This window comes from Pezoporus flaviventris, unplaced genomic scaffold, assembly GCF_033815535.1.
Source record: "Pezoporus flaviventris isolate CSIRO_AGI_PZ_B2104156 unplaced genomic scaffold, CSIRO_AGI_Pfla_v1 ptg000034l, whole genome shotgun sequence".
In the NCBI taxonomy this organism is placed as follows: domain Eukaryota; kingdom Metazoa; phylum Chordata; class Aves; order Psittaciformes; family Psittacidae; genus Pezoporus; species Pezoporus flaviventris.
The window spans coordinates 2,688,857-2,704,440 of record NW_026892582.1 but is presented as its reverse complement, the minus strand read 5'-3'; the positions used below and the strand labels follow the sequence as shown (position 1 = coordinate 2,704,440).

Below are 15,584 nucleotides of genomic sequence, written 5' to 3'. Positions count from 1 at the left end.
AGGCCTATGAATCTATCCTGAATTCACACAGGTCCTGCATTGCCAGCAAATCATCCCATCTTCATAAAGTAATTCCTCAAGCTGAGCATCCCTAATGGTGTCTGGACACTTATTTACTCCCTGCAGAGTCATTGTGTTCTTTACTGTGGTGGCCTGAGCACTGAGCTAGGCTCAGGGCCCTGCCAGCATTACCATACCTGCTTGGGCTGTAACAAAGGTTGCTCCTGGTTCCTGTGCTCCAGTGAGTGGGACTTCATTTTTGCTTGCTGCAGTAAAGAAACAGAAAAAAAGATAAGCAGAGGGATTAGCAGCAAAATTTAAAATAGCTGACTGCTGGCATTGGAAAAGCCATGGGGAGCACAGCGCCCTCTTCTCTTACAGCCTGCTCTGGGCACTAGGTAATTCAGAAGGTAGGAAAGCACAGAAAACACTCCAAGTAATTTGCTTGCTATATACCAAGTCATCACCCTAGAGTTATGCAAAGACTTCTCACAATTACGTTCACCTTCAATGCTTCTTTAAGTCCTTTGCTAGCATAAAGCATATCTTAATAACCAAAACGCAAAATTAATTATTTTGCCTTGCTGTAATTCCTCAGTCCTAAGAGTATCTAAAAAAGGGCCCAAAACAGTGGGAGGCAAACCATATTTTTAAATTATGTAAACATTTTTCAGCTTTGGGAAAATAAAGTGGGTAGACCCTGTTTTCCCTCAAACTCTTCCAGATCCCAGCTAGGGCTCCACAGTAAAACAGCGATAATGAACCAGTTTTAAAAGCAACATCATCAAAACTGATTTCAAAAAAGTCTTCCCCCATCCGCTAGCAGATTCATAAAACATGAAGTTAAGGCTGTCTTGAATTGCAAGACTGCATGAACACCAACAGATATTTAGAATTACACTATCCTGTCTAAAAATTCAGCTTAAGGATCTTCCAGCACTATATCCTAAATGGGTATCAACCCTCTTGCCTCACAACATCCAACAATAACCAGAGTTGTGAATAAAGCTGCCTCATGAGCTTGTCAGTTTGTGAAGGTCTGTTCTGCTGGCCCTGCTCTGTTGGTCCCATGTTGCAACACGTGCAAGGCACAGGGAGATCAACCACACCCTCTGGGCACAGAGAGGGAGCAAAAGCGCTGAGTCAGGGCTGCTTGTTGACTTGCTCTGCAAACCCCACGTCTGAAATCAGACATATTCGAGGCATAACATCCACTAGATCGTTTTCATCACAAATAGATGATGTACAACAGCAATAAGAGACCCCATGCTAACCTGAAATAATGCACCTTGACTATCTGGCTTAAACTCCCTTATGAATAGAATAAACGATCGCTGGACAGGGATGACATAACCAGGCAAGCAAAAGAGCAACCGAAGAATTCGTCTCCTGGTTGTACTTCAGGAAATTATTTTCTCTGCTCAGCTGTATGCCAATGGGCAGATGGGGAGGTCAAAGCCTGGCAAACAGGCAGCTGAGATACAGACACAGAGATCCTCTGCAGTAGGTGCCACTCTCTCACACTTCCTTGAACAACATACAGTGTGTTTACATGCAGGAAACTACTACTGAACCAACCACAGGCTCCTCTTCCTTTGCATGCAATAAATGTGTTATGTTGGTGCATCTGTCTGTGTCTGATAACACACCTGCTAGATTATCCAACACATCCCTACCTTGTTTGTCACTCATTTGAACACAAGATGCACTATCAAGAGACTTCTGCACCTAATGCAAAGGCATATATGCAGCCATGCCCCTCTCCTCACCCTGAAAGACTTCCTACCAGCTGACTCTAATTGTCTCTGGCGCAGTGAAGTCTTACTGGAAGGGATTTTTTTTCCTTTAAGGAGGAGAAAAAGCAAACTCATTTCTGAGCTAGTCCCATTTCCTGCTGCTTTGAATTCATGTAACACAAGTGAAAAATGAAGCAAACTGATTGTCACCCCCAAGCCAGTCTCCTTTAGCTCAGAGTAACATTAAAAAGGGCATACATCAAGACAGACATTCAAAGGACAGGCTGAAATTCTCCAGCTCACTCTGTGGCAACCAGGAAAGAAAACAAGGGACATAAATTGCGAGTGAAGCTGGAGGTTTTCTGAGCAGTATGGAACAAACCTACTGCTCTGTGTGTCAGGTCTTCAGAACACCTCCTGGTCATGGCACACAAGTCCTCCCAGTGCAGCCAGCTTTTTTCCAGCTTGCTAAATCTTCTGGGACTCAGGGAAAGTATTTTCGGCTTTAACTACTGGCTCAGCCTTACCATAAACTATGCAGAATCTATTAAATACAGAAGGTGCATTTTTCATTCTAGTAAGATAGAAACTATCGGTACTAATTCTACAGAGGTAAAATGACAAGCCAATTGCAGAGCTGTCCCAGAGTGCCTCTTAAGTTTTCAAATGAGTGAGCAAAATGCTTAATTATTGGTCTAATTCACAAGCTATATAAGACTCTCTGGTACCCACTGCAGCCAAACGGAATTAGAGAGGATTTTAAAAGTAAGTAATTATAGATTAAAAGAAAATTAAATTGGGATACTTATGAGACACCTAATTTTGTCTGTAGAAGCCTAGCATAAAGGCAACTGTGATTCCGTCTGTATCTTAATAACTATTTCAGTCATTTAGCACAGGGTTTTGTTTAATTAAAGCCACATAACTAAGAAGCTACCTGAATACAGTAGCTCTGTATCACAGCCTTAAATATGACATAAATGCTTGTCATCTGGCCCTCCTTTTAAAAGTCCTATTCATGCTCCATCCTCTTTCTTCTTGGCTAGGCTTGCTGCCTATTTTCTCCAAAGCAAGACATTCTTAGCACCCTGCCTCTGCTGGCAGGGAACAGGGGTTCTCTCAGTCCTTAGGCTTGGAGTTCATTCCTCTTTTGCAGCAGAAGCAGAGTGAGCACGTGTTTTTTCTTTTGTTTCTAACAACCGCTACAAGCTGCTGTGCCCACATGAAGTGCCAGGATCACAGCATGGTCTGCTCTTTACCCCCAAAGAAACATTGCACCATTTTGCAATTTCCTAAGCCACATCCACATTAAGCAAGACAATGGAAACATTTATAAGAAAACATACATGCATATAGCTTAATCTCTATTTGTCAATAAATCATTTTAATTAGATTTAATAGTGCTCAAGATTGGTACTGCTGCAAAGTTTGGTCATATTTTCCCAAGATTATAATAATAAATAAAACAAAACCCTTAGAGTATGCTTCTAAATCCAACCATTTTATGCAACATCTTGTCTGGACAGATATTTCTACTTTTTTCTCACAGCAGTGCAGTACTAATGCAGCAGTATAAGCTTATTAAGGCTAGTTTCTTTAACGTTACAGGCAAGAGCTTAAATGTAGCCAGGTTGAAAGCAGCACTTTTGTCATTTTAGGTTTTAAGCAACACAGACCAGGTATTTTTATTCTTTTTTTTTAATATATATATGAATGTATAAAAAATATATATAATAATAAAATGTATAAAAGGAAAACATAAATATATAAAAATAAATTATATATAAAACATAGAAATAAAGGAATAATATATATTATACACATATAATATATATAAAATACATATAATATATACATATAATATATATATTATTGTGGTTTTTTTTCCAAGAACATGTAGGAAACACTTTTACAGGCACTTCTTCATAATAGTAGCTATTCCCTTCCCCTAAATCGAGATGCTGTTCCGTTACAATTATAAACCCAGTGAGGAACAAAAACTGAGACTTGAGCTCGGCTGACTTGGAAGGGAGGGTGCAGAGAAACTGTTAATTGTAACATCAAGAAGGGAAATTCACAACAAAAAGTTGACTCTGGAAAAGCTCATGAGTGGCAGAAGAGATGGAAGAAACTGTTCTAGACTTAGGGAGCAGTCTGAGTAAGGTGTGACACCAAGAAAGAGAAAACTGAGGAAGGAGCAAGGCAAGACTGGGATATCTGAAAGGGGTAATGGGGAATGTCATTAAGAAATGTGGGTTGGGTAAGAATGCAGAGGGTTCTTCAGATGAGAAAAAGGAATTCAAATTTAATACAGAAGCCACAGGAGAGTCAAGGATCATCACGATACAGCCAGAGAAGCAAGAGACAACTAACATGACATTTTTAATACAATGGAGAAATAAATGGTGAAAACAGAAGACAAACCAAGTCACAGAGATCAAGGTAAGAGTTTGGAATGAGGACATAAAAGGAAGGATGAGTTTCCATGAGACAATACAGCAAAAGAAACAGCAACTCCTGGCAAGGACCTAAATAAGGAAAAAGAAAGCAAGACATGATATGTGGGAAGCTACCCAGGGTCAACACACGACAGAAGTGCTGGGGAATTAGGAAAACAAGCAGCAGCTCGACTTCTACAAACTGCACGTGTGATGGCAGCAAGGCAGACAACAGGTGGAAGATGGAAGAGACTGGAATGGAGGCTCAAAGCAACAGCAAAGACCTTAAAACTGCTAATGAGAACAGTGCTTTCTCATTTTTGTTTCTTGAAAAATAAAAAATACATTAAAGCTAGACTGGGCAATTTCTCATTATTCCTCATTCCCCCCAACTCTTCCAGCCAATATTCCCTACTAACCTGGCATTTGAAATTCTTCAAATACTCGGCCCCCACCTGATCTTCTCGCTCAAACCCCGGTGCTTTCTTGTAGCTCCCAGCTGCTGTTACTGAATCTGGAGGAAAACCAATGGTCTCCAAGCTGTGTGGCTTTCCAATGGCACCAGGAGGAGACCCACATATATTAGATGGGCTTCCAAGACTGCTGTTCCTACAAAGAATCTAATAGAAGGAACAAATGTCAAGAAAGTTCAGCCAGCAGCAGCAATGACTTGAAGAGAGTCATTGGGAGAGGCATCCCATAGAAGAGCTCATTCACTTCACTGTTTGTGCATCGATTATACTGACAGTCAACACAAGCATACAAGCTTCCAGTAAACGGTAATTATAAACCAGGAAAAGACTCCTTTGATACCGGATTTATACAGTCCCACAATTATGGTTTTATTGTCATTATTTTGTACTGGAGTGCAGTCTTAGAAAATCCAACCTATGTTCTAGTTTATTCTTTTTGAGGCCCCAGATGTGACTGATCAAGTTTCCAAACCTGACCGAAACACTCTTTGCTTTCCTTAGGGTACAGTGGATTCTGTCTGCACTCTGAATAGTAGTAGTGTGAAACCTGGAAAGGTGCTGTGGCAGTCAGAACAACCAAGCACATCTGAGCTGTGTAATACTGTATCTTTTGCTTTCTAGTTGGAAATCTGACAGTTTTCATGCAAGTACAAGCAAGTATCAACAGCTGCATTAAAAACCTCAAGAATTTCCAACAGTTCATTCTTAGGACTAAAACCAGGGATCACAGTCTCATGCAACAAGGCTAGTTTTGCACTGTAGATGAAGCCGCAGACAGCAGCAAAGGAGATTAAGATGAATTTTAGAGAAAGTGCCTACCTGGATCAATGCAGATATCCCATTTCTCTGGGACAAGAAATTATTTGCCTGCACTGGCAAGCATGACTGTGCCTCAGACATCATTTAGACAGCTACTACTACCACAGATTCAAATGTGGCACAGTCTGGGCTGGCATTAAAAAGGAGCATCCTACAAATGTTTTGATTTTATTTTGATACAGACATTCTGCTGTCCACACTTCCCTACAGTCACAAAGATACTACTCACTGTGGTGGAGGTGGGGCTAGTTGGCAGAGTTCCTGATTTATTCCACACCTACAGTACAAATACAAAACAGAACAGGCCATGTGAGGCTGGCTGCTAGAGGGACCTCTTTCTCTTAACAATTCATCATGGAAAATGATCACCAGCAAAGCCATATTTGTTTGCAAGCTACATGCAGATGCCCCGTGGAGCGATGAAGTCACAGAAAGACATGTGTTGCCATTTGGCATATATCCAAGGATTAGGAAAGACTGTTTGAAAGACCAAGAAGTTATGATAGAAAAGATCTAAACTGTCTATTAAGTGGAAGGTATCTTCAATTTCCCTGCAGTTCTCAGAGAATTTAGATGATACACTCCCAAGATAAAAGCATTTTTGTTTTTACTGTTTTCCAGTGTTATTCAGTGAGAGAATATAATATGCCCAGACTTCAAGACCTGTTTGGGATTCTAGCAGGAATCAAATTCAGGTGTATGATGAACTGTTAGGATGGCTTTGCACTAATGAAGTCAAACTATCCTTTCAAAGAGGGGGAATAAGACAAAGTAGATATCCTAAACGAATTCACTTCATTCTGACTGGTTTCAAATGAGTTAAACTCATGTCATTTTACCTTCTCAAAGCCTTAACCAACCATTTGAAAAGGTTACACACCTTATCAACAGTAATGCAAACAGGAAAGACTTAACAGAAAAAAAACCAAACCTTCTGCAAAAATGGTGTGCTCTAGCATTCTGTATGAATGCTGCCACACCTTCAGCATTTAAAGATCTCCGTTCTTAGAATCACAGAATCGTTAGGGTTGGAAAGGACCTTAAGATCATCTAGTTCCAACCCCCCTGCCGTGGGCAGGGACACCTTACGCTAAATCATATCACCCAAGGCCTCGTCCAACCTGGTCTTGAACACTGCCAGGGATGGAGCATTCACAACCTCCCTGGGCAACCTATTCCAGTGCCTCACCACCCTAACAGGAAAGAATTTCCTCCTTATATCCAACCTAAACTTCCCCTGTTTAAGTTTTAACCCGTTACCCCTTGTCCTGTCACTACAGTCCCTAATGAACAGTCCCTCCCAGCATCCCTATAGGCCCCCTTCAGATACTGGAAGGCTGCTCTGAGGTCTCCACGCAGCTTCTCTTCTCCAGGCTGAACAGCCCCAACTTCCTCAGCCTGTCTTCATACAGGAGGTGCTCCAGTCCCCTGATCATCCTCGTGGCCTCCTCTGGACTTGTTCCAACAGTTCCATGTCCTTTTTATGTTGAGGACACCAGAACTGCACACAATGCTCCAGGTGAGGTCTCACAAGAGCAGAGTAGAGGGGCAGGATCACCTCCTTCGACCTGCTGGTCACACTCCTTTTAATGCAGCCCAGGATACGGTTGGCTTTCTGGGCTGCAAGTGCACACTGAAGCCGCCTCATGTTCATTTTCTCATCGACCAACACCCCCAAGTCCTTCTCCACAGGGCTGCTCTGAATCTCTTCTCTGACCAACCTGTAGCTGTGCCTGGGATTGCTCCCACCCAGGTGTAGGACCTTGCACTTGGCATGGTTAAACTTCATGAGGTTGGCATCAGCCCACCTCACAAGCGTGTCAAGGTCCCTCTGGATGGCATTCCTTCCCTCCAGGGTATCAACCGAACCACACAGCTTGGTGTCATGGGCAAACTTGCTGAGGGCGCACTCAATCCCACTGTCCACGTCAGCGACAAAGATGTTGAACAAGACCGGTACCGACACCGGTCCCTGAGGGACACCACTTGTTACTGGTCTCCAGCCGGACATTGAGCCATTGACCACAACTCTTTGTGTGCAGCCATCCAGCCAGTTCTTTATCCACCGAGTGGTCCATCCATCAAATTGATGTGTCTCCAATTTAGAGACAAGGATGTCATGTGGGACAGTGTCGAACGCTTTGCACAAGTCCAGGTAGATGACATCAACTGCTCTACCCCTGTCTATCAGTTTTGTAGCCCCATCATAGAAGGCCACCAAATTGGTCAGGCAGGATTTCCCCTTAGTGAAGCCATGCTGGCTGTCACCAAGCATCTTGTTGATTTTCATGTGGCTTAGCATGCCTTCCAGGAGGATCTGCTCCAAGATTTTGCCAGGCACAGAGGTGAGACTGACTGCTCTGTAATTCCCTGGGTCATCCATTTTCCCCTTCTTGAAAATGGGGGTTATATTTCCCTTTTCCCAGTCATCGGGAACTTCCCCTGACTGCCATGATTTCTCAAATATGATGGCCAGCGGCTTTGCAACTTCATTTGCCAGCTCCTTCAGGACCCCCGGATGGATCTCATCAGGACCCATGGACTTGTGCATGTTCATATTTTTAAGATGGTCTCAAACCAGCTCCTCTCCTACAGTGGGCGCAAGGTCTTCATTCTCACAGTCCCTGCATCTGCCTTCCAAGACTTGGGTGGTGCAGTCAGAGCCTTTGGCAGTGAAGACCGAAGCAAAGAAGTCATTCAGAACCTCAGCCTTCTCCAAATCCTGTGTAGCCAGTTCTCCCGAGAGCTTCCTGAGGGGGCCTACGTTCTCCCTTGTCTGTTTTTTATTTGCTATGTACCTGTAGAATCCCTTCCTGTTATCTTTAATACCTCTAGCTAAGTTTAATTCTAACTGAGCCTTAGCTTTCGTAACCTGGTCCCTAGCTTCTCAGACAACATCCCTGTACTCTTCCCATGCCACCTGTCCTTGCTTCCACTTATTATAAGCCTCTTTTTTCAACTGAATTTTCCTCAGGAGCTCCTTATCCATCCAGGGAGGTCTCCTGGCCCTCCTGCACTTCCTTCTGGTTGGGATGCAACACTCCTGAGCTTGCAGCAGGTGATCCTTGAATATCAACCAACAGTCTTGGGCCCCTCTGCCTTCTAGGGCTGTATCCCATGGAACCTTCCGAAGCAGGTTCCTGAAGAGGCCAAAGTCTGCTCTTTCGAAGTCCAGGGCAGTGAGCTTGCTGCACGCTCTTCTCACTGTCCTGAGGATCTCAAATTCGAGCATCTCATGATTGCTGCCTCCAAGGCTGCCCTGGAGCATCACATTTCCAACGAGCCCTTCCCTGTTGGTGAGCATGAGGTCAAGCATGGCACCTCTCCTTGTTGGCTCCTCTATTACTTGCAGAAAGAAGCTGTCTTCTACACAATCGAGGAACCTCCTGGATTGCTTGTGCTGGGCCGTACCGTCCTTCCAACAGATGTCAGGGTGGTTGAAGTCACCCGTGAGAACAAGGGCCTGTGAGCGTGAGGCTTTTCCTATCTGTCTATAGAGTGCTTCATCCGCAGGTTCTCCTTGATCAGGCGGTCTGTAACAGATCCCCACAGTAATGTCTCCCATAGCTATATTCCCTTTAACCCTGACCCACAAACTCTCTGTGGACTGCTCACCTGTCCCCAGACAGAGTTCCATACTCTCCAGCCTACCCCTAACATAAAGGGCAACTCCCCCTCCCCGCCTGCCAGGTCTGTCCTTCCTAAAGAGCCTGTAACCTTCCATTCCAACACTCCAGTCATAGGAGCCATCCCACTATGTTTCTGCGATGCCTATTATATCATACCCCCGTAGATGTGCACACATCTCTAATTCCTCTTGTTTGTTCCCCATGCTATGGGCATTTGTATAGAGGCATCTGGGCCGAGCTCCAACTGAAGCCAGCTCATTGGCTGGAGCAGCTGGGATATCTCTACAGTGCTCCAGGCATTTATTGTAGGTTCTGGCAACTGACTGGGTGTGTTGGAATGGAATGATGCTCCCCTCCCCCAACACACCTAGTTTAAAGCCTCCTTGACCAGTCTGGCAAGCCTCCTACCAAAATTGCTTTCCCTTCTTTAGGTCCCTGCTGTCTTTTGGTCCCTGCAGTTTTTGGTCCCTACCAAAACTGCTTTCCCTTCTACAGGTCCACCAGCCCCCAGTAGACCTGGCCTACAAGCTTGGGTCCCATGTTCAAGACACCCACACCCCTGACTATGACACCACCCTTTTAACCAGTTATTAACCTGGGTAATCCTCCTAGCTTTTTTTAGGTCCTCCCCTGTACCCTGGAGAATTGATGAAAAGACCACCTGAGCTCCAGAGACCCTAACCACCTCCCCCACCTCTTGTATGTACAAATAAAGTATTACCAGCTATCTGGGGCATTACTGAAACATATTCCAGAGTTTAGCTACTTCTAGGAGAGGGAGGGAATTGAGGATATCCTATAATGCAACACACAATATGCACAAGCTAAACCTCTGAGATTACATATGTAAACAAACTCAAATGTAAACAAATGTGGCTATGTACTTTAGAAGTAATAATGTCTCACAGCCTTTAATTAGGCTGCTTGGATACTAAGCCCAATATGTACCCCCAGCCAGGAAGGGGTTGGACTTCATGTGCAGATTTCACTTTCAGAAAAGTGCATCAACAAACTCAGCAGAGAAAGGAAGGCTTACAAATTTTACAGGTGAGAGGACAATACTAAAGCCACTGAAATGCATGTTCCAAGCAAACAGATCCCTCTAAGAAGTGTGCAACTGAGATCTAAAAGAAAAATACCATATCCTTTTGGCATTTGAATACTTAAGATTTCTCTTTTTGGGAGAAATGACTCAGAGAAGCTGAGATCTATAAAATACAGAAGAAGCTTCCCCACAGTGCTACATACATTGCTAAGGTCTGGGGCATGTGGACTGGAAGGGCTGACTGGAACAGAATCCCCAGCTGCCGACGGCATGTACATCACAGGGCCTGTCTGTGTCGGGCTTGACACAGCTGAGGATTGCTGTAAATCTTCACTGAGTGCAGGCTCTGGAAGAAATAAAAGCACATGGGGCGTTACTCAAAGCTGTACAATTGCAGTAGAGCACAAGACATTTAGAAACAAGAATACCTAGATATTTTCGAGAGAAGAAATTCCACAAGCACCCACTTATAAAGTATGAAAGCAAAGATAAACCTCATCTGGAAAATGGCTGCTACCTGTCTAATATTCCTTACATTATTACTGTCACTTGTACATTGTGCTGCTCTTTAGTCCATTAATGCTGCTCCAAAATTATCTTCCTTGCATAAAGTGTGTGTTGTTCATTCAGCTGTCTTGAATTAAGCAGAGCTTCCTTCATTGCTAGGCACAAAAGTTGATGCGTGCATTACAATTAGCTGAGGGAGGTAAAGTTTCCTATCACTGCTGAGTACAAACCATTACCTCAAAAAAGTAACATACATACGAAGGCATACACAAAATGAAAATGTCATTGGCTTGGAAGGTAGAGATGCTATAAAACTTGTGGTGTTTATCTAACACAACTCAGCATCTTTACAAAAACTATGTCACTGACACCATGTCCGTATGCCAATATCTTTAAAATATTGTTTTGAACAGATTTCATGCTAATAATCAGTAAAGCTCATGCTAAGAGCATGTAGTAAATGGATGACTGTTATTTTAGTTAAGTCCCTCAGTGTTCAGGTTGCTAAAAAGGACTAAAAGATACAATTCCATAAAATAGCATGGGAAATAACCATGTTGGAATGACCTAAGGGCTACAGAATGTTCCTCCGGCTTTAAAGTAGTATAGTATCAAGTGCAGTAATCTTGTTACCAAAAAGCATCTCCTAAACAAAGATATTATGTTACACACAAGGGTTTGCTAGACGTTATTTCTTTATCAAGATTTCATTCTCTCTTAAGCCTTCTGGATCCTGCTGTGTAGCTGCGCTACTGTGTTCTGGGCCATTACAGCCCACAGCTCTATCTATAATTACTGCTTGTTGACAAGGCTTCTTATAAAAGGAACTGCATAACCTCTAGAGAATTTATTCTCACCATTCCTTGACAAAGGGAGCAATCACTAATTCCACCTTTTACAAAGGATAATCAAACAACAAAGAGATTTGCTCAAGGCCACACAGTGAGTACCAGAGCCAGTCTATTGGCTTTTGAGTAACCTGCCCTAATGGCTGCAAATTCAGCAGTGAGATCTGGAGTGCAGAAAACGAGTAGGAGCCATAGGATCAGAAGCTAACTATTTATCTTTGAATGTTAGTACCCATGTGAACATAGAACACCTACAACCAAAACAGCATCGCTAGTTTACAGATAATGCAAGTGAGGATTGAAATAATGCCCTACAAATCAGGGAGCTATTGAGAAAAGAGGATTTAAGGAAAAGCAGAGGGAAAAAGTTGCGTATTTTATTTCTCCAACCTGACTTAAAGATTTAAGCTCTAAGTGAAACTTCATAAGTAGTAGAATAGTATTTTCTTTTTTAAATGGATCAATACCTGTAATTAGCAGTTTAATCCTCAGCTTTTTAAAATACACCACTTCGCAACTTAGCTAAATACAGTTCATCCATACAGAAGAGGAGAAGCTTTCATTGTTTCCTTCCTTCTGAGCTGACATTCAAGTAAGATGGAACTTCAAGAGACAGTGCAGTGAGAGCTGAGGGCTAAGTCCTACAGACTACCTACTGCCTTCAGCTTTGCCAGCACCTAGCACGGTTTTGTAGGAATTAGCAAAGTTAATACTTTGTTTCTGGAAATCCTTCACAGCAGCTCTAGTTTAGCAGCCCTGTATTTTAAACTATTTTGGCCATAAGCTCTTCATAGCTCAAATACCCATGAATGGTGAGAGAAGTAGCCCACGTACGTTCTACATGTGCAAAGGCACAGAAGGGTCCTCGGGGACAGCTGCCAGACTGCTGCATATCATTGCATTTGGTGGATTTGTAGATCTACGGATGGGGAAAAAAACAAAACCAAGACATGAACAGAAATAAAACAATGACCAGCATCTCAAAAGTACTGCGAAGAGACTCAACGCCAAGACAGGAACATAGATAAGAGGTGCAAAAGCCAGCAGAGTTCAGGTGATAATTTCAGTGCTTTGTTTCAAAGAAAGGAAAACCCAGCTAGTTACAGAAACACCAAAATATGCCCATCACAGCTGGAGCTCACCTGAAGATCAACCCATCACATGTCAGCTCACCCAAAGGTCACCCTTTGCCATAATGTCCCTCAGTCTCACTCAAAGCTCCATGGATATTACAAATGGGAAAAAATAGGAAAGAGCTGACAGATGACAGCACAGGATGTTACAGCCACTTCTTTGCAAGGAAAATAACGAACCATTGACAATGATTGTAGGAAATGGATTATTTCCCTTCCCCCCAGGTTGACAGATGGGAACAATGGTTACTTTGTCGATCCACAGCCAACAAAGCTTTTCAACACTGTAACATGAAGCAGACTAGGACAAGGTATTAATTACAGTTTCTGTAATGATACTAGAATGCTCTGGGCATGCTAACAATTAAAAGCTTGGTGAGCTATAGGACTAGTCTGTGGGTATCTATGGTTTAGTACAACCATCATCAACCGAGAACTTTTCCTCAAGGAAAAAGATGCTGTATGCTCATCTGCAAACCCACATCATGCTTTTAAAATGACCCCTCTCATACATGAGATTGCTCCTTTTTACCTCCTCACATATGGTCTACATAACAAAAAGACACCCCTTCCAAGCAGCTGAATTTCAGCTTACTTCCAACATGCACTTTCTCTATATCTCAGGACCATACTGCAGGCAGCCTACACACTCTCCCAGCTAGCACATTAACTTACTTCAGAAGACTGGAATGCTTTTGCTTTTCTAGTCAGCTACCAAACAGAGCAAGGAGGTTACCGTACCTCTGGATGGAACTGCTGTTCTGTGCGGGTGTGGCAGTATTGGCATGAGTCTCCATTTTCACACTTACTGGGATCTCCCCACTCATCTCCATGTTTCACACTGGGACATGGTGAAGACCTGTGTAAATAAAAGTAGCAGGAGAATGCATCAGATTCAGAGAACCTGACAGTGTTTCAGCTTGCCTAAGGTCTGAGAGCCCATGACAACGTACAGGCTGTAGATGAAGCTTTTCACCTCTGAACGCTTGCAGGATTGCCTAGACAAAACCGAGAAAAAATACAGTGCTGAAGTAATTTAGGTGAGAAATTAATTAAGTCAAATGTGCTTTGAAATTTGCTTCCTTTGAGCAGGCCAAAGAAGGAAATTCTTCCTCTCTACTCTGGTGAGACCCCACAAGGAACACCGTGCCCAGCTCTGGGACCCCAACATAAAAGGTATATGGGACCTGCTTGAGCGAGTCCAGAGGAAGTCACAAGGATACTCTGAGGGCTGGAGCACCTCTGCTCTGCAGACAGGCTGAGAGAACTGGGCTGGTTCAGCCTAGAGAAGAGAAGGCTCTGGAGAGAACTCAGAGCGGCTCTCAGTGCCTAAATGGGCTACAAGAAACCTGGAGAGGAACTTTGGACAAAGGCCCGTAGGGGAACGACTTTAAACTGACAGAGAGGAGACTGAGATGAGACATTAGGAAGTTCTTCCCTGTGAGGGTGCTGAGGCGCTGGCACAGGGTGCCCGGAGAAGCTCTGGCCACACCATCCCTGGCAGTGTTCAAGGGCAGGTTGGACACAGGGGCTTGGAGCAAGCTGCTCTAGTGGAAGGTGTACCTGCCCATGGCAGGGGATGGAACTGGATGCGCTTTAAGGTCCATTCCAACCCAAACCATTCTAGGATTTCTCAAATAGGAGGCAGGTTTGGCTGCCCACTCTCAGCTGTACAGTTTGGCTGGCTGCTGCTTCCCCAGTCCTCATCCTGCTGCATTTTATTTCCCTTCTTGCAACTCTCCAATGAAAGAAACATGGCTTAACTCTCCATATGAAAACAAATACAACCTGAACCAACATAATAATACTAGCAGCTGATGCGATTAGTGTCAGAGATGCTGGGTCTGGTTTCTGTATTGGAACTGTACATTCATAGAAAGCAAACAAAATAATTGGCTAATCCTAAAACACTAAATACCTTTACAGTGATATGTTTCCAGGGTTATACTACAGCCACGTGGCAAAGAGGTTGAGTCAGGTCACTGAGGAAAAGGCAAGTCCATTTTCTTTCCTCCAGCCAGGAACCGTCCTTTTTCCCCAAGTTCTTGGTTTTTGACATGACCTACTTCCCCTGCTCTTTAACCATTCCCTCAAACAACAGCAGAGGGAAGCAGATAGCAACAGACGCCTGGCTTTCTGGTTTGCTCTTATGCTTTTCAAAACGGAGTTATGGAAAAGCCTCACTGAGACCACAATGTTATGCTGGAGGAAATGAGGGCCTGTAACTCCCTATGCGCTCAGGCAGACACAGCATGCCAAAAAATCCAGCGACAGCTGAGTTGACAGAAAACCCTGCTGCCTCCAAAGCAGAGTCTTCAGCAGCTGGTCAGGAATACATGTCCAGCTACGCTGCTGGTCATGCCATGTCTCATGATCCCCATCACCAGGCACACACAACAAGCAGCTTCCGCATCCTTTACCATGAAAACATGACTGTGTTTGTTTCTAGACGGAGATCAAAAGTTTCTGTTGCTTCCTTTCCTCCACACTGCTTTCTAAAGCAGGAGTTTATATGGTATGGGGAAGCCACACACAGGTTCTGTTTGCTATAAAAATCAGACTTATAACATGATTTAGCAAGTCATTTACTAGAGACTGGTTCCTATATACAGGAAAACTTCTTGTTTAGTTTGCTATCCTTCTCCCAGGCAGAAGCAGTCCATCCCATCTCTCTGTACAGGCCTTGGAGACACACTACAAAACTACCTAGTAAACAAAATCCTAGATTTTTCATTACATATTTCTACTACCCCTCACCACTCAGCTAGAAAACAGAATATCCAGGAATACATTACCTGTATTTGTGTTTTCTTGGGCTTCTTCTTCTGTCTTTGCTATTGTGGTAGTAGGGACAGGCATAACCCTGGCGACAGAGTCGGGGGGGTTTCTTACATTGCTCCGTCTTGTAATTTCCCAAGACATATGTTGTATCTACAAAAGAAGCAACCAGTTAATT

General features: G+C 43.5%; 1 protein-coding gene across 6 annotated transcripts in view; it reads right to left on the bottom strand.

Moving 5' to 3' along the window:
- UNK (unk zinc finger) overlaps positions 1–15,584 on the bottom strand; it is a 49,800-nt gene that overhangs the window by 12,085 nt on the left and 22,131 nt on the right. For 4 of the 6 annotated variants that reach the window (XM_061462004.1, XM_061462002.1, XM_061462005.1 and 1 more), the window contains exons 5-11: positions 15,424–15,559; positions 13,370–13,487; positions 12,330–12,414; positions 10,344–10,486; positions 5,696–5,743; positions 4,594–4,794; positions 198–266 (exon numbers count right to left, since the gene is read on the bottom strand). In XM_061462004.1, coding sequence (XP_061317988.1) covers positions 198–266; positions 4,594–4,794; positions 5,696–5,743; positions 10,344–10,486; positions 12,330–12,414; positions 13,370–13,487; positions 15,424–15,559 — 800 coding nt within the window. The remainder of the gene's footprint in view (positions 1–197; positions 267–4,593; positions 4,795–5,695; positions 5,744–10,343; positions 10,487–12,329; positions 12,415–13,369; positions 13,488–15,423; positions 15,560–15,584) is intronic. The other 2 variants (XM_061462003.1, XM_061462006.1) reach the window with 2 other exon arrangements.